Source organism: Rana temporaria, chromosome 5 (genome assembly GCF_905171775.1).
Source record: "Rana temporaria chromosome 5, aRanTem1.1, whole genome shotgun sequence".
NCBI classification, from domain to species: domain Eukaryota; kingdom Metazoa; phylum Chordata; class Amphibia; order Anura; family Ranidae; genus Rana; species Rana temporaria.
The window spans coordinates 313,111,966-313,132,105 of record NC_053493.1 but is presented as its reverse complement, the minus strand read 5'-3'; the positions used below and the strand labels follow the sequence as shown (position 1 = coordinate 313,132,105).

Genomic DNA, 20,140 nt, shown 5'->3' with positions numbered 1-20,140 from the left:
TATACTACACTCTATAGTCTCCACTGTATTATATACTACACTGACTGCATTATGTACTTTGAACTGTATTATATTTACTACACTGATTAACTGCACACTACACTAACTACCTGCCTAATTTCTATTCATTCACTATATACAACCACGGTGTAAGCAGCAGCCTTATATAGTGTGGGGCGTGGACTTAGCCCCAGAGCCATGATTGGCCAAAGGCACCCTGCCAATCATGGCCTTTGGCCAATCATGGTTCTCATAGCACATTGCGCTGTGATTGGCCAAAGCATATACTGCTTTGGCCAATCAGCAGCTGTCAATGCACTGTGATCTTGCAGTGCATTATGGGGTACTCCACAGCAGGCAAACTTCCTGTGAGTGCCCCATATGTTCGTTTGTTCTAGGAACAGCGAACACCCGATGTTTAAGTCGCTCTTACGTTCAACTTGAACATCGGCACCATCCCTAACCAGGAGATGACATGGCTCCCCATATAATCACTGACTGCGGAAACTTCACACTGAACCGTATGCAACTTGGCACAGAGCCTCTCCACTCTTCCTCTAGACTCTGGGACCTCAATTTCCGAATTAAATGCAAACTTTACTTTTATCTGAAGAGAGGACTTTGGACCACTGAGCAACAGTCCAGTCCTTTTTCTCCTTAGCCACGGTAAGACGCTTCTGACGTGGTCTCTCGTTCAGGAATGGCTTGACACAAGCAATATGATGGTTGTAGCCTGGAGATGTCTGTGTGTGGTGGCTCTAGAAATACTGGCACCAGCCATAGTGCACTCCTTGTGAATCTCCCCCAAATTCTTGAATACACTTTGCTTCAAAAACCTCTCAAAGCTGCGGTTATCCCTGTTGCTTGTGCACCCTTTTCCTTCCACACCTAGTGGAGGGTGTCAATGACCATCAATTGGACAATGGTCAAGTCAGGAGTCTTCCCCATGATTGTGTAACCTACTAAGAGACCATTTAAAGGTTTAGGAACCTAGGTTTAGGTGTTTTTGCGTTAATTAGCTGAGTAGAATGTGACAATACGAGTCTACAATATTGAACTTTTTCACAATATTCAAATTTTCTGAGATACTGAATTTTGGGATTTCACTAGCTGTAAGCCAAAGTCATCAAAATTAAAAGAAAGAAACGCTTGAAATATATCATTCTGTGTGTGTAATGAATCTATAGAATATAAATATATGTGAAAGCCGCAGTACCTGCTTCAAGCTGGTTCGGCTGGTACCATTCCAGTCAGTAAACGGTCCACAAAAATTAGAAACAATGGTCTGGCTATCATTTGACCAAGTTCCTTAAGGACACTCGGGTGCAAGCCATCTGGTCCTGGTGGCTTATTAATGTTAAGTTTTTCAAGTATATTTTAAATTCTGTCCTCTGTTAACCATGAGGGTGCTTCCTGCGACATGCTATGAAAATTGACATTACAGTCTTGGTTACTGTATCCCTCCATTTCCCTTGTGAAGACCGAGGAGAATTTAGTCAAAACCTTTGCCATCTCTGCGTCTTTTGTAACCAGATTCCCTTCATCATACCTTATGGGGCCAATATGTTCTTAGCCACCCTGATTGCACCCTTACATTTTTTATTGCATTCTTTGAAAAGTTGAAATGCAGAAAATGACCCCTCGCGCTTTGTATTTTTTGAAGGCCTTTTCCTTTTATATAAATTTTTACGTTGGAGTTTAGCCACCCAGGATTTTTATTAGCACTTTTAACCACTTGCTTACTGGGCACATAAACCCCCTTCGTTCCCAGGCGAAATTTCAGCTTCCGGCACTGCGTCGCTTTAACTGACAATTGCGCGGTCGTGCGACGTGGCTCCCGAACAAAATTGGCGTCCTTTTTTCCCCACAAATAGAGCTTTCTTTTGGTGGTATTTGATCACCTCTGCGGTTTTTATTTTTTGCGCTATAAACAAAAAAAGAGCGACAATTTAAAAAAATATATATTTTTTTTTACTTGTTGCTATAATAAATATCCCAATTTTTTTTAAAAAAAAATATTTTTTTTCTCAGTTAAGGCCGATACGTATTTTTCGACGTATTTTTGTAAAAAAAAAAAAAAAAAATTGCAATAAGCGACTGGTTTGCGCAAAAGTTATAGTGCCTACGAAATGGGGGATAGATTTATGTTTTGTTTTTTTTTACTAGTAATGGCGGCGATTTGCGATTTTTTTGTCAGGGCTGCGATATTGCGACGGACGTATCGGACACTTTTGACACAATTTTGGGACCAGTCACATTTATACAGCGATCAGTGCTATAAAAATGCACTAATTACTGTATAAATGTGACTGGCAGTGAAGGGGTTAACACTAGGGGGTGAGGAAGGGGTTAAATGTATTCCCTCATAGTGTTCTTACTGTGTGGGGGGAGGGGGGTGACTGGGGGAGGTGACCGATGCTGTGTCCCTATGTAAAGGGACACAGATCGGTCTCCTCTCTCCCTCACAGCATGTGGAGCTCTGTGTTTACACACAGAGCTCCACGTCCTGCTGTGTTACCTGCTGTGTTCCCGACGATCGCGAGTGTCTGGCAGACATCGCGGCCGACAGGCACTCGAATCGGCTCCGGAGCGATGCGCCGGGCACGTTGTTTCCCCGCTGCGTGCCCCCAGCGGCGCGCACAGGGAACAACAACGGCAGGACGTCTGTGGACGTCCTTCCGGCACTTGAGAGCCGCGCTGTGGACGTCTTTCGACCATAGCGCGGATCTCAAGTGGTTAAATTCATTTCCCATTGGAATGCACTGGCCAATACCTTTATTGAGTATGCTCTTAAAGCACTCCCATTTTCCTGTGATTTTTGTTTCAAGGATTTTTATCCCATTTAATATCTTCTAGCAAAGAGTGCAGTTAAGGAAGTTGGCTCTTTTGAAATTCAGTGTCTTTGTATTACCCCTGCACTTCCTATTTCTGTGATTTATACCAAAAAAAAAATTGATCTGTGGTCACCGTTTCCAAAATTGACCCGTATTTCCACATCTGCGATCAGGTCTGTATTGTCAGAAATCAGAAGGTCTAGTAACGCATTGTTTCTTGTTGGTGCATTCACCATCTGACCCAAGAAATTGTCCTGCAAGATATTTAGGAAATGGCGAGCCTTAGACGAATGAGCGGTTCCTTCTGCCCAGTTTATATCTGGATAATTATAACCCCTCATTATGACACTGCCCATCCTTGCTGCCATTCCAAACTGTGACAGGAGGTCCGTCTCCCCATTCCTCCATTTGGTTAGGGGGCATATAGCATACGTTTTATATTTTCCTTCATTCGAAGCTCTACCCATAAGGTTTCCACCTCCTCTCGTGCTCCATTAGGGATGACATTCATCACATTCGCTTACACATCATTCTTTTTTACCCTCCCTATTTCTGCGATATAGGGAATACCCCTGAATGGTTGCCAGCCAATCTTGAGAGCTTTTAAACCAAGTCTCTGAAATTCACACAAAATCAAAATTTTCCTCGTACATCAACAGCTCCATTTCACCCATCTTGCCAGCCAGACTTCTAGCATTGGTATACAAACCTTGTAGTTTTATCTGGTCACATACTATTTCCTTGTTGGTTGTTATGAGGCAATTTGGATTTGCCAACTTACTTACCTTGGGTTTAGGTACTCTAGTCACCCTACCGCTAATGTCTCCAATACTACCCTCTGTAATTTGGTCCACTCTGGCTGTCTCTACATCTGGAAACTCCTCCCATCACCTAGTTTAAAAGCCCCTCTAACTTTTCGGGCCATCTTCTCCCCCTGAAAAGCTGCACCCTCCCCATTTAGGTTCAGTTCGTTCCTGCTAAAGAGCTGGTTACCGACTGAGAAGTCAGCCCAGTTCTCCAGGAACCCGAACACCTCCTTTTTACACCAGCTCCTCAGCCACTTGTTAATTTCCCTAATCTCCCGCAGCCTCTCTGGTGTGGCTCAAGGTCTAAGAATACTACCCTTGAGGGGCCATTCCTCAATTTAGCGCCTAAGTCCCTAAAATAGTTTTTTAGGACACTCCATCTTCCTCCGACATTGTCATTGGTGCCAACGTGTACCATGACAGCTGGGTCTTTCCCAGGCCCTCCCAATAATCTGTCCACCAGGTCAGACGCGCCGAACCTGAGCGCCTGGTAGACAACATACAGTTCGGCGCTTCAGGTCTTTTTGACAGATTGCCCTCTGTCCTAATAATTGAGTCCCCTACCACACAAATCTTTCCTTACCCTTGGCTTTACCCCACCCTCACTTGTGGCGTTTGTCCCCTGGCAGCTAGGGGCATCACTCTGCTCCAGCAATGCTGGTTCCTGACTGGTTTTTCAAACATCACGCAACAGGGCTTATTTACTTGTTTTCAGAATAGAAAAAGAAATAGTACATGGACAGGGTTCCTCCATCTGCTCTCTTCATCTATCAGCATGTTCACATTCCTCCCTCTTCCATTCTGAGTGCTGCTATACAGAGGACAGCAGATATCAACTGAAACTGAAGAACTGACATTGCAATAAATGTACTGTATAACTGTTATAAAAAAAAAAAATTGTATGGTCTCCCTCAATTTTTAAAGGCAATGTAAGGCCATTTACCATAAACTCTTTATTATGCAAAGATTTTTTTTTTATATTTCTACTGAATCTGGAAATTTCATATAAAAATATTTACCACTTTTAGCCAAAAGGTGGCAAACACTTGCTGAATAGTTTACAGTTTAAAAAAAAATGCATGAAAAATGGAGCAGGGCAGCAGAAAAGATTACAAATTACAAATTATGCGCGGCAGCGTCCAAGATGGCCGATTAGACCGGGAGCTCCGCAACGCTTCAGCATGCTAACCCACAATGCCGCCATCTGAGCACTCATTCTGGCCCGGCAATACCACCAGCAGACCGGGGACACTTTCAGCTACTGCCTGATGTCCACAGGCCCTGCCCGGGAGGAATTTTATACCGCAAATTGGAGTCAGCAGAAGCGTGGCTCGACCACTCCAAAATGGCGTCTGCATCCCCACGAGGTGCTGAAGACTCCATTACTGACCAGAACCATGCTGATTTCCCTGCCTCTCATCCTCCGGCAGCCACAGTGAGGGTCTCTATAGATAATATGAAATAGGAACCCCATCTCTGTAGCTATATAGATGATTACAGTAATATTTTGGATCTCAAACAAAATCGAGTCTGCCATATTTTCAGCATAATAAATGGTAATACTTACGCATTTCTGCAAACAACTGCCTTTTGTCGGCCATGTTATTCGCCCTTTTCCCACCGTCCTCAATCATTCTGTAAAGAAACAGCAGAGACAGCATAAGCAGATGAAGCAGGGAGCATTGAAGATATTTATTGCATGGTATTAATCTCATAAAGAGTCGTTCATTTTAAAGCGATATGTCACATTTACATAACAAAATGTCGTAACAAAAGAGACTTCTAAATTTATTAGGCTATTAAGATTTGGAAGCGTGGTATATGTCAAAACACCAACACACTGTATATGTGTATGGATGAGCAAATCAGTTAATTACTATAAACTGGACAATTATTTAAATGGTTCACAAAATTTATGGGCTTTACAATCTTGGTTACAGCAGATTCCACAATGATACCATGGTAACATGCACACAAAGTAATAGAGAACGTGAAAATAAATGTTAAAAACACCATTCCCACTTGCTTTTGTCCTTTCTAAAAATGTAATACGTATTTAAAATTTTATCTATATATCTCAGATGTAAACTAAGATATTCTTAATGGACCTCTGAGCAGATAAACACAAATTCATGAAGGTATGTGTTAAAAAAAAAATCATTAAAAAACACAACTTTGGGGCAAACTTATTTCCTTGAAAAGTTCCCTTAAACTGTGTAAAAGCAACACAAAACTTTGGGTGCAATACTTACCTTAAGCCTACGTTCACAATGGAGGCGGGTTTGAAATCGTGCCAGTTCACACGATTTTAAATCCGCATTTCATTGCGAGTCCAGGGGGGGTGGTCAATTTGACAGACATCGGGGGTGCGATTTTAATAGACATCTGTGCATGAACCCACACAGAAGTCACCAAAAGTAGTTCAGGATTCGTAACGATTTGGATGGTGCCATTACCGGAAATAGGCTCAGATTTGGCATAAGATTTGACATGTCAATCACAATGTGAACGTAAGCTTAGCCAGAGATGCCTCCCGCCCCCCACACCCTGTCTACTTAAGTTTTCAACTTCAAATGATGTCCTTGAGGGCGCTCCAGAGCATTTTTCATTCACAGTTTGCCAGTACCAGTGCAGAAGGCAGCAATGAATCCACTACCTCAGTGCTGCTCTTTGCATTCATGAGGATTACCCTTTATGAAAAAGCAGACAAGGACCTTGTGGTGTCACAAGAACAGCCTAAAGGCTTTCAAAACTGTAAATATCAGACATAAAAAGCATAAAATAACAATGGGGGCAACAAAAAGGAAGGGGGCATGATTGGATTTTAGTAGCATTTTTAAAAGTAACTTGTGCAAGTATCTGAACTTGACTTGGTATTTGTGTCTTGCAATCAACTGCGCAGACTGGGAGAGAAACAGCACTACTAGCCAATCAGTTGTGTCACAGTGCCAACAATGGACGGGCTGATCGAAGTAGAGAGAGAGAGATAAGCTCATAAGGCTGCTGCTTCTCTTTTACTGTCCAGTCACAGGATGGGGGCAGGAATAAAACTTAGTTGTATTGCGAAAAGTCAGATCTCAAGACTGGCTGCGTTGTCTTTCTGGGTTGTGAAAATCTCAGGTATTAATGGACAAAAAAAAAATGTTTTGGCAGGTAAAAGAGCCCTCTTATTTGTAATTTCATCTGTGTATGTAGCAGTTTGCATGGGATTCACCTTTAAATAAAAGCTCTACTAAGTAATACTTGTGTTTGAAATGACTGCATAGCATTGCACAATGATAACTACGAAACCAATTTCTGGGAAAATCATTTTATGCTGTGCCCATTTCTCCTTCAGGACTATGAGGAGCGATTTTAATTTTCTTCTTCCGAGAGTGCATCCTATCAAGCAAAACCGACAGAAAACAAAAACAACTCTGTTGCAGTGATGCAGTGTAGCCTTTCCTGGTTTATGGAAACGGCTTTCAATCAACATGATGTATTGGGACTATGTATTCGCTTTTCCTTCGAGGCAGGTAAAAGATTTACAAATAACAGCTGCTTGTATTTTGCAATAACAGCTACCTGATTTAAAAGATTACATTTCTCTCCTAATCTGACCATATATCATCTTTATTACACCCCAAATCGATACTAATCCACTTCAGATACTCTGTATATAAAAAGAAATCCACTGTCCACGTCTATTTTTGTTCACTTTCAGGTCCAAAAAAATTAAAATTTCTCCATATCCCCCTAATTTCTGATACAAGAGAGACATTTAAATAAAAGTTAATTATGCCCAAAACTTCAGCTTTCCTTACATACACAATTCTAATTGCCCAAGCTGGTGACAGCTTTACTGTAAAAAAATGGCACCCATCTTTATTGATGAACTTAAAGACGTAAACCCATCGACTTAACAGTTTCAAAAAACAGTTACATTCCCGTTATGCCAGAAATGCTAATTGACACATTGACACCAAACTGTCAGACCAGCCAATGGCTGGTGCCATAACTGACCACCCGCTGTCGTTTGAATGGCTCCCCTGCGCAAATCGCCATAGCTGTGCAGTGGCCGCTTTAAGAAGTATAGGGGACACCGCGTCACCGAGGAGCTGCGATCGCTCGTGACATAGCAGAGAAAGGGGGATCTGTGTGTGTAAACACACATCCATGTCCTGTCAGGGGAGAGGAGACAGATCGTGCGTTCCTAGTATATAGTAACGCCGATCAGTCTCCTCTCCCAGTCACTCCCGCCCCCCCCCCCACAGTTAGAAAACACACACAGTGAGGGAACACATTTAACCCCTTGATCGCCCCTGTTAACCCCTTCCCTGCCAGTGACATTTATACAGTAAATCAGTGGCTAATTATAGCACTGATTGCTGTATCAATGGTTTAAAAAAGTGTCGAAAGCGTCTGATATGTTTGCCGCAATCACGATAAAAATTGCAGATCACCGCCATCACTAGTTAATTAGGGGGTAACTCTTTTTGGGACTGAAGTGGTTAAATAAATGAATGAAAAAAAATATATAAATATCGTACAAAGACAAATAAATTACAGAAGAAAAAAAAAAAAGATTGTTTTACGTTTATTTATTTAGCACTGCCATTTTTATCAGCATTTCGCAGGGAGCCATACACAGTAGTCTGTAACCCTGTGAAGCTTATGGTCTAATATTCCTAAGGACAGCCATGCCACAGCACACACACCCAAATACATGGATGACAGAAAAACAGATGTATGCCTTGTGGGACTTAAAAGCTGGGTTTCAGCATAGCAAGACAAGAAAAGCTAACCCACCGAGCCAAGATGTCACATTCATCCCGCTATAAATTCTAGCTGTGTAACAATATGGAACGTTTTCTATGGAGTCCTCCAGCACTTAAACACTAAATTCTGTGTGCTCGAAGTGCCACGATTAGACTTTTTTCATTTTTCAGACATGGAAGAAATTCTTGAAAGAATCATGCTTACATACTGATTTACGGCAAAGGCTTACTGCTAATCCTAGCACTTGGCAAGCACGGCCCTATTAATATTACCCCGAGTGCATATAGCAAGCACAAGAGATAAATTTGAGCCTACGGAGTGAAAAATGTTTTTAGCATCTGCCAAACTTAATTAAAGTTTTCAGTAAATTTCTCTCCCTTCCTAAACTTCGCAAGCTAGTTAGGGGCTGCCACATGAATAATTAACCATGTAGAACTGAAGCAATCATTTAAAATTATGGTCACCTCTAATCCAAAATCAAAAGGGCAACTGGGCTTTAGAAACACTTGAGGAAATATAATGAGAAATGCTTTCCTACAACTGTTCTTAGTTTCTTTGCCATCTATGCAATGATTGCTGAAGCAAGAGATTCACTTTTCCAAGGACACATTACCCATTTGGGAATTGCTTTCTGAATTTTTAAACTGCCATCACGTCCCACAACCACTGTACCATCTTATAAATGTAAAGGAAGGTGGTATCAGCACTCCATCCAAGGTAAATGCGTTTGTGCTCCACACAAAATGAATAATGTAACAACAGGTATAGAAGAACCTCAAAGGACGGATGATACAGGCATACCCCACTTTTAAAGGGGTTTTCCACCCATTTTTTAAGTTTATTAAAAGTCAGCTGCTGGCTTTTAATAAACAGACACTTACCTGCTCCACGGCTCCAGCGACGCGCCGGCCGGGGCTCCGCTCCTGGCCCCCCCTCGCCGGCAGGCGTCTTTATTCTCAGTGTGGGTACCCGGCAGTGACAGCTTTCGGCTTGTCAGATTGGACAGGCGCTCGCCTACAGGGAGGGGCTGTGAAAAGGCGATTAAGCTAATCGCCTTTTCAGCCCCTCGGCGGAAGGAGGAAGTGGGACAGGAAGTCCCCTTCTCCTGAAGCCCACACTCCCCCCCAAAAAAATTACATGCCAAATGTGGCATGTAAGGGGGCGAGGAGAGGGTTAAGCGGAAGTTCCATTTTTAGGTGGAACTCCACTTTAAGTACACAATGGGGCTATTTACTATCGCTGGAGAGTGCAAAAAAGAGATTTTTAATACAGCTTACCTGTAAAATCTTTTTCTTGGAGTACATCACGGGACACAGAGCGGCATTCATTACTATATGGGTTATATGGAGTACCTTCAGGTGTAGACACTGGCAATCTCAAACAGGAAATGCCCCTCCCTATATAACCCCCTCCCATAGGAGGAGTACCTCAGTTTTGTAGCAAGCAGTATGCCTCCCAAAATGGTCCTCAAAAAAGAGGGGTGGGAGCTCTGTGTCCCGTGATGTACTCCAAGAAAAAGATTTTACAGGTAAGCTGTATTAAAAATCTCTTTTTCTTTATCGTACATCACGGGACACAGAGCGGCATTCATTACTATATGGGATGTCCCAAAGCAATGCTTACAATGAGGGGAGGGAGAACATCTCCAAGACAAAAGGATTTAATTTAGAGATATACTCAAATCATAATAAATCCAACTTAGTTGAGAAAAATAATTTTAAATTTTAAATTTAACTCAAAAAAGAGGAGCCCCCGGAATCCGAGGGTCTCAAACTGCAGCCTGCAGCACTGCCTGCCCGAAGGCAGTATCAGTATTCCTTCTTACGTCCAACTTGTAGAATTTTGTAAACGTGTGGACAGAAGACCGGGTTGCCGCCTTGCAAACTTGAGCCATAGAGATCTGGTGGTGTGCTGCCCAGGAGGCGCCCATGGCTCTAGTAGAATGAGCCTTTAATGATACTGGAGGAGGCAACCCTTTCAAGCCGTAGGCCTGAGTGATTAATTGCTTAATCCACCTAGAAATGGTGGACTTTGCAGCTGCCTGTCCCTTCTTGGGCCCCTCCGGTAGAATGAACAGCACATCTGTTTTCCGGATCTTCTTTGTAGCTTTAAGATAGGCCTTCATGGCCCTGACAATATCCAAGGTATGCAGCAACCCTTCCTTTCTGGAAGTAGGTTTAGGGAAGAAGGATGGTAATACCAAATCCTGGTTCAAATGAAAACTGGATATGACCTTCGGTAGGAAGGAAGGATGAGGGCGGAGAACGACCCTGTCCTTATGAAAAACAAGATATGGTTCCTTACAGGATAAGGCCGCTAGCTCCGAAACTCCTCTTGCGGAAACTATGGCAACCAAAAATACTAACTTCCTTGTCAGTAGAACCAAAGGAATTTCAGCCAACGGCTCAAACGGTTGTTTCTGTAAACTTGACAGAACAAGATTTAAATCCCACGGACAAAGCGGGGATTTAACTGGAGGTCTAATACGTAAGACCCCTTGAAGGAAGGTCTTAACCAGCGAGTGGGTGGCCAGCGGCCGCTGAAACCACACTGACAGAGCAGAAATCTGTCCTTTGATTGTGCTTAATGCCAATCCTTTATCCACTCCTAGCTGGAGAAAACTTAATACTCTATCGATGGTAAATTTGCGAGAAAAGCCATCGCTTGGACTCACACCAGCCTACATAGGCCTTCCAGACCCTGTAATAAATCACCCTAGAGACCGGTTTCCTGGCTCTGATTAGGGTAGAGACTACTTTCTGAGACAGACCTCTACCCCTGAGAATCAGGGATTCAGCTTCCAGGCCGTCAAATTTAGATGCCGTAAGGCAGGGTGGAGGATCGGACCTTGCGATAGCAGGTCTGGCCGTAGAGGAAGAGTCCAAGGGTCTCCCACTACCATCTTTAGGATGAGTGAGTACCATGCCCTTCTGGGCCATGCTGGAGCTACCAGGATGACTGGTATGTGTTCCACCCGGATCCTGCGCAGCAGGCGGGGGTAGTAACTGGAGCGGGGGAAACGCATAAAGAAGTTTGAACTGATGCCAAGGGCAAACCAACGCATCGGTTCCGCAGGCCATCGGATCCCTTGAGCGGGATATGAACCTGTCTAGTTTCTTGTTGAGTCTCGATGCCATGATATCCACGTCCGGCACTCCCCATCTTTGGCAGAGTGCTTGAAAGACTTGTGGATGCAGAGACCATTCCCCCGGCCATAGAGTCTGGCGGCTTAAGAAGTCCGCCTGAAAGTTGTCCACTCCTGGAATGAATATTGCCGATATGCAGGGCACATGCGCCTCTGCCCATAGGAGAATCAAGCTCACCTCTCTCTGAGCGGCTTGACTCCTGGTTCCCCCTTGGTGATTTATGTATGCCACGGCCGTGGCATTGTCTGATTGAATTCTCACCGGGAACCCCTGCAATTTTGACGTCCAAGCCCTGAGGGCTAGTCGAGCAGCTCTGAGCTCCAAGATGTTGATGGGCAACTGCTTCTCTGGCTTTGCCCAAGTACCTTGGCGAGTGCAACCATCCAAAATTGCTCCCCAGCCCGTCAGGCTGGCGTCTGTGGTCACTATCTTCCAAGCCACTGGGCTGAAAGACTTCCCCTTCAGTAGATTCTGAGGGTCTAACCACCAACACAGACTTTGTCGGACTCTTGATAAGAGCGGCAACGGGATATCCAAGGCCTGTGGCCTTCTGCTCCATGCTGACAGGATGGCTGCCTGTAGGATGCGAGTGTGGCTCTGGGCGTATGGTACCGCCTCGAACGTGGCCACCATCTTGCCTAGTAACCTCATACATAGGCGAATAGTCGGTTCTTTCTTGCTTAGAACCAGTAGGATTAATTCCTTGATGGCTTTTACCTTCCTCAGAGGTAGGAACACTCCTTGTTGTTCTGTGTCTAATCTCATGCCGAGATATTCCAACTGCCTTGTGGGCTGGAAAGCTGACTTTTCTCGATTTAGGACCCAGCCGAACCTCTCGAGGTATTGGACCGTGAGGGCCACTGCTCGCTCCAAGCCGGGAGACGAGTGGTCTATGACTAGGAGGTCGTCCAGGTATGCTAGGATCGTGACCCCTTGGATCCTTAGCTTGGCTAGGATCGGAGCTAGGACCTTCGTGAACACCCGGGGGGCCGTAGCCAACCCGAAGGGAAGCGCCACGAATTGGAAGTGACGCGAAGCCACCATGAAGCGTAGATATCTTTGATGTGGCTGATAAATTGGAACATGAAGGTAGGCATCCTTTATGTCTATGGACGCCATGAAGTCGTCCTTCTGGAGTGTGGCAGCTGCTGACCGCACGGATTCCATCCGAAATGAGCGGATCTTTAGATATGCATTTACCATCTTTAGGTCCAAAATTGGCCTGACATCTCCATTGGGGATGATGAATAGGTTGGAGTAGAAACCCAGCCCCTGTTCCAGGACTGGCCGGAATCCGAGGCGGATCGTTTGGAATCCTCGACTCCTGGAAATGAGGAGGAGGAAACCTTAGGAAATCTAATTTGTAGCCTGTGGCCACGGAAGACCGTACCCACTCGTCGGGAATGCTGGCTTCCCAAATCTCTGAAAAGAGTCGCAGCCTTCCCCCCACCTTCGTGGGTGGGGGCGCCCCTTCATAAGGTTGGCTTGGGGGCTGGTTTTGCTGGTTTGCGAAACCACTGCCTTTTGCCTCTAACAGCCTGTCCTTGTGATTTGCTGTTGAAGCCGAAGTTTGCTTTTGCAGGAGGCCGTCGATACTGCTTGGCATTAGAGGGCCCCTGCCCAGGGGAATACTGTCGTTTAAACGCAGGCCCCTGAACCTTCTTCTTAGTTGGCAAGAGAGTACTCTTGCCGTTTGAAATGGTCTGAATGTATTTATCTAGGTCTTCTCCGAAGAGTCGTCCTCCATGGAAGGGGAACCCTACCAGGAGCTTCTTGCATGGGGGCTCAGCCTCCCAGCTTTTTAACCATAAGAGTCTTCTCATATGGATAAGGGATAACGATAAACGTGACGCTTGCTGGATAGAATCCTTGATTGCGTCTACCGTAAAACATATGGCCTTAGGGACATCCGAAAATTCTTCTGCCTGCTGGGCAGGAATAAGTTTAAGCATCTGCTTAAATTGATCCGATAATGCTTGAGCGACCCCAATCGCAGCCACAGCTGGCTGTACTACTGCCCCTGCAGTAGTGAAGGAGTTCTTAAGTAGTGCTTCCAAGCGCTTATCAACTGGATCCTTGAACACCTGTATGTTTTCTACAGGGCATGTTAACGATTTGTTAACACATGAGATGGCTGCGTCCACTGCAGGAGTAGCCCATCTTTTGGAAAATTTTTCTTCCATAGGATATAGGACAGAGAACTTCTTAGGTGGTAAGAAGATCTTATCTGGCTTGTTCCAATCTTGGAACAAAACTCCCTCTAATAGAGGATGGATCGGAAACACAGCATTGCTTTGAGGCGCCCTCAGTGAGCCCAAAGCTGAAACCGTCGATACCTGGAGATCTGGTACTGGCAAGTTGAATGCCCTATGGACCAAGTCCGACAATCCTTGAATCCACCAGCTCTCCCTCAGGGAGACTGCCCCAGACTCCTCTGTATCCGGATCTTCGATCCCTGAACCTACTTGGTCCTTGTCCAAGAGGTCGTCCAATTCCCCTGAGGAAAGGACCTCCTCTTCTGAGGGTCCGCGCTCGGGCGACGGAGATCTATTCCGCTTACTGCCCCGCATAGCTGCGGCTATCATTTTACCCATGCTTTTCTGCATCTCTTTTAAAGAGGTGAGTAATACCTCCTCCGTGACCATCTTAGGGTTGGACTGACCCGCGTCAGCTCCAGCCCCAGATCCCGATGGCCCCAAGGCTCCCTGTGGGGAAAGCAGCGGCATAGCATTGTCCGAGACCTCAGACTCTCTGGGGGAATCCCCACCTCTTGTACCCTTGTTTTTTGATGCCATGGTACAATACCGAGGTACACCTGCTACTTATTGGTACCTGGGACTTATAAATAGTTAAATGCCCAAACACCTGTTTGGGGGATAAAAAATGCTTCCTCTCCCCTAGATGACACTTTTTTTTTTTTTTTTTTTTTTTTCAAATCTAGGAAAGAAAAAACATTCTGTCCCCCTGAGTAGTATTGCAAGAAAAACTATGAGATGGAAAAGAAACAGCCTATTTCTAGGCTTGAAAACAGTCTTTCTGAAGACTGCAATATTCTTTCTGGCCACTGTGTGTCCTCGGCGCCCCGTGCTTGCCGTTCTGGTCTTTCCTCCTCAGTTCCAAAGTATTGAATGAGCTATATGGAACAAACAAGGAAGGGCCGCCCCTTCCTTAAGCCACTGACCCGCCCTTCCCCCCCAGCAATCTCAAACAGGAAATGCCCCTCCCGACAGGGGGGGGGGTGGGGTTGGGAGGAAGGGACCTCTCTGCTCCAGCAAACTGCAGCCTGCAGCCTGGAACCATGAGGAGGTCGGCGTTTTGCCTGCTTTGCAGGCCGTGAGGAGGAAGACTGAATGGAGCATCGCCTGGAGGCTTGCAGGTAAGCACAGCTCTCTGACACACACATATACTTTTATATCACAGGCCCCACTCAATGCTTTTCCAACACTACAAGGGAGGTCACATCTTATGGGGAATAATACATATAGAGCCATCCTATCTTTATGATATGTGACTAGTTTGCCAGATGCAGTGCATAACTTTAGGCATGTCCCCTGTGACCCCCCAGAAAAAACCTGCTAAGAACCAAGTTCCGCAAGTTTTTCCCCTCACTTACCTGCTCCATGCCGCAGGACTTTGCCAAGCAAGAGGCCCAATCTTCCCCCATCTCGGTGGGGATGTCTAGACCTTCAGGCCCTGGGTTCCTATGAAGGATCCACTGTCCTGGGCCCATATAGCACTCTGGCAACAGAAACATTAGGCACCCAAAGGTTTCTAAGTTCTGGGCCCAGGGTCCAGCTCTCTAAAAAGAAAAGCATTATGGGCTATACCCCAAGGGTTTGGGGTCCGGTTACTGACCACTTTAGCGCTGAGGCTTTTTTGGACAGAACCGGTTAGCTCACCTAATCCCAAGGATGTGGAGGCAAGCTAAACCATGACTAACACCTAAGACACTGGCGGAAAAACTGAGGTACTCCTCCTATGGGAGGGGGTTATATAGGGAGGGGCATTTCCTGTTTGAGATTGCCAGTGTCTACACCTGAAGGTACTCCATATAACCCATATAGTAATGAATGCCGCTCTGTGTCCCGTGATGTACGATAAAGAAATCAGGCTTACCTCCGCATAGAATCCAATAAGCTGCTAACCCCAGCTTGTTCATCTAAGCCTTGTAATAAAACCTGGAAGTTTGTTGGTTTCTATGCAGAAGTGAGCCAGATTTTGCACTCTCCAGCAATAGTAAATGAGCCCCATCGTGTACGCAAAAGTGGGGTATGCCTGTATAATAGCATTATTGCAAAGTTTTGTTGAGTCTGCCTTTCTCAAGGCATCTTCATATGTTCATCTGTGGAAGCCCCTGGAGTGCCTACTATACTTGTTGCTAGAATGTCAATATTTTCTGTCCTTTCAAAAACCACTAAAGGTAACGCAAGCATGGATTTAAAAATCTCTTTGAAGGGTATAAAAGAAAAGTAAGCATTTAATTTTTTTTTTCTTTAGATAAATCAATTTTACCTACAGCAAACAACATAGATGCCTCATTTCTCTTATTAGCATGCACTAGATAAATAATAGCCATGTGGAATTCCAAGGAGGAAGGGTAGCCCCAGGCTTCTTCTCTTCAACTGTCAATCGTAGCAGAGTTTTTTCAGTAATCAATGACATTAATATAGGGGAAGGAAAGGAGCCACATTACAAAACTAGCATAACCTGGGCAGTAGTATACAAACAGAAGCTGTTTTATATACATATAGAAAAAGTAACGTTGGTTCATATTACCCCTTTGCCCCAGTTGTCCATGTGACGAGTTCAACCATTTTTCTTAAAGCTGAACTTCAGGCAGATGTAAAAGACACAAATTAACATAGACATGTATGCCTTAAAAAAACTTAATAAATATTTTTTAAATGCAACTGAATTTTTATTGGATATATTTTGAATTTACTTGAATATTAGTCTCATGTAATCTTATACATCAGCATTCAGTTAGGGAAAGGGAGGGGTGGCACTGAAAACCTATCATGTGAGCAAAATCTAAAGCCTCGTACACATGACCAGTTTTCCCGTCGGGAAAACTGCCCATGAGAGCTATTGGCCGGGAAAACCGTCAGTGTGTATGCTCCATCGCAGTTTTCCTGACAGGAAAACTGCCAAATAAAATATTTTTTCCCGTCGGATTGACTGGCGGTTTTTAACCCGGCAGTTTTCCTATGGGAAACACTGCTATATGGAGCATACACACGGCCGGAATTCCCGACTAAAGCTCTCATGGCAGTTTTCCTATCAGGAAACCCAGTCGTGTGGGGGGGAAGTTACCGAGCAGGTTCTCGGTTTCCCCGGCAGGCTTTTTACCGCCGGGAATCCCGTACGTGTGTACGAGGCTTCAGTGTGGATAAACAGAAATGCAAATAATTTTGTACGTAAAACTGCTCCCATGTATGTATTTAATCAGTGCATTAACTGTTTGCCTAGTGTTTCGTTTTACCCACTTATAGACTGGAAGATTTGCCCCCTTAATGACCAAGCCATTTTTTTGTGATACGGCACTGCTTTAACTAAAAATTGTGCGGTCGTGCGACGTTGTACCCAAATAAAATTGACATCCTTTTTCTCAACATATATAGCATTTTTTTGGTGGTATTTGAACACCTCTGCGTTTTTTTTTGCGCTATAAAAAAAAAAACAATTTTGAAAAATGACAAAATAATATTTATTATTTTTTGCTATAATAAATATTCCGAAAAATGTTTTTAAAAAACAAAATTTCTTCATCAGTTTAAGCCAAAATATATATTTTTTTTTACCAAAAATATTTAGAATACATCGATTGGTTTGTGCAAAACGTATAGCGTCTACAAACTATGGGAAAGATTTATGGCATTTTTTATAACTTTTTTTACTAGTAATGGCGGCAGACAGATGGGACACTTTTGACACATTTTGGGACCATTTATATAGGGATCAGAGCTATAATAATGCACAGATCACTGTGTTAATGTCATTGGCAGGAAAGGGGTTAACAATAGGGGGCAATCAAGGAGTTAAACGTGTTCCCTCATGAGTGTTTCTTACTGTGGGAGCATGGGACAGCCTGGGGGACATATAGCTGTTCGTAATTACTACAAACAGCAGATGTGTCTCTTCTGTCCTGTCAGAACAGGGATTTGTGCGTTTACACACACAAATTCCCGTTCTGGCTCTCGTGATGGCGGCAATCGCTCCCACCCCAGCCATGCAGCGGGCGCGTGCCTGCGTGAGCCGGTCGGCAAGTGGGTAAAGTGGCTCTAAGTGCTGACATTTTTTACCTTAATGCATTCTCTGCATTAAAGTGGTAGTAAACTGCAGCATTTTAAAAAAAATGCCCTACAAGGTAATGGCATAATGTGCTATTATGCATCCTATACTAGCACATTATAAAATACCTGCCTTAGAGATAAATCCCTCCAACGGTCTTCCCTCCAGGTTCGTGGGCTCTGGCTGTATGAGTGGCCGGGGCCACAATTACATCACTCCTGTGCAGGTGCGTGGGAGCCCTTGGCTCCAGCATGGACCTCTGAAGGTCCAGCATGGCATGCATTCAGAGTGCATGCGCCGATAATGTCACCGGCTGCATCCAGTGTGAATTTCTCCGCAAGTTTAGGAAATATTTACTGTACTTATTATTATAGACTTACCTGTAGGTACAAGTTTACAAAATCTGTTTACTATCTTTTCAAAGTAAAAACCTTCTGAGTGCAGCGCAGCCCCCCTCCCGTTATTGCGCATTCCCAGTATAAACGTCCCCATACTGTTACGATACACAAGAAGTCATAATCAGTAAGTGTACCAATCGCAAAACCAAAGACTTGATATAAAAATTACCATAGAAAATAAAAGAAAGCAGAGACAAAGATCAGGGGAGAATTGGAGTTTGGAGCAGTTGGGCCATGGTGGACCTCTACATGCAAATTAACCTTCTATTGATCAGCTTTAGAGTGTTATAGTGACAATAATGCATTTTTGCGAGTTCCCCGGAATATATTTTTTTAAAGACCAAAATGTTTTAGTTTTGAATACATAGGGGGTAGGCTTAGAGATTGCCATCTGTGGCTTTAATGCCAATTTCCGACAACAAAGATTTGAGAGCTGGTTCTCAAATTTTCCGGCAACAAAATCCGTTCTCGTAAATTCCGACGCACAAAATTCCATGCATGCTCTCAATGGAGTATTAGACAGAATCGCTCAGCCTGGTAAAACTAGTTTTCGTAATGGAGATAGCACATTTGTCACGCTGTAACGGACTGAAAAGCACGAGGCTGAAAAGCGTGAATCTCACCAAACTTCTAACACGACTGGTATTGAACTTCCCTTTAATAGTGCAGTCGTACGTGTTGTACGTGACCGCGTTCTTGGTGATCGGAATTTCCGACAACATTTGTGTGACCGTGTGTATGCAAGACAAGTTTGAGCCAACATCCGTCGGAAAAAAGTCCACGGTTTTGTTGTCAGAATGTCCGATCGTCTGTATACGTCATTAGGCTGACCATAGACGGTGCAAATTTCTTTCCTGCAGCCACGGGTTGCTTTTTAAATGCAGTATTCAGATAATACTACCAGTTTATATTATGTTGGTTTTTAAAGACTATGGAACGTGAACTGTATGCTGCATTGAGGTAAAAGAAAAAATAATTACCCATTTCCTTCTGGTTACAAGCCATTGGCAGTTTATCCAATTTTGCTGATTGCATTGGTACTTCTATGCTGCATAGTGTTACATAGAAAAGTATTGTGTGCTTCACACATATATCAAGACGTGTAGAAATCACTTTGACTTTCAAACAGTTTAAATAATTCATAAAAACATTTTTGATTCCCATGAATTAGGCATTTCCACTTGTTTTCTGCACATGGCGGATGAGTGGATCATTACTCATAGCTATTTAAAGGCTTCTCCTTGTGAGCAAAAAGTCAGATGTTTAAAAAAGCCAGAACAGCAGAGGTTATGAAAAACCTATTATATACAACCCCTTTAACACTGTGTGGTGACTGGCATTTTTCTGCACTGGATAAATGTCAGTCACTGCAATTGTTTTCTATATTCTCCTTTCACACAACGTTGGCGTGATGTACAATGTGGAGAAATGGAGACATTCAGCATTTTTCCACAGTGTGCTGGATTGCACCGCATGTCAAAGTACTACGGCACAACACACTGTATGGTGTATGGTGAAAAAACATTGCACCGCCCCCCAACCGAAGCTCACTGCAGGGAAAACGGACATCTGCCTGCACACCAAGACAGAATTAATACTTAATAGGACATAAGTGCAATCACTTTAGTGCAAGAACAAGCGCTACCAAAAAAAACTGTAAATGTAAATTTCAACCTCCTCCCAGAAAAATAATGATAAATACATTGGGAGGAGCCTGTGACATCACGCCGCTAACCAAAAGTACATGGTCTGTCATCTTAGGAAAGGTTCTTTCCGATTAAAATGCATGTTAACAGTTGTGCACGAGGATACATGTATGTTTTCAGTTGAGTTTTTATAATCTTTCCTTTTTAAATAAATAATAAAAAAAAAAATATTCATGATTATATAGAGAGCACTAGATATCC

General features: G+C 43.9%; 1 protein-coding gene across 25 annotated transcripts in view; it reads right to left on the bottom strand.

The window, feature by feature from the left end:
• The window catches only part of DTNA (dystrobrevin alpha), a 303,735-nt gene that overhangs the window by 126,891 nt on the left and 156,704 nt on the right, over positions 1–20,140 (bottom strand). For all 25 annotated transcript variants that reach the window (XM_040354139.1, XM_040354136.1, XM_040354148.1 and 22 more), the window contains one exon: positions 5,208–5,275. In XM_040354139.1, the coding sequence (XP_040210073.1) occupies positions 5,208–5,274 (67 nt within the window). In that variant the 5' untranslated portion in view covers position 5,275. The remainder of the gene's footprint in view (positions 1–5,207; positions 5,276–20,140) is intronic.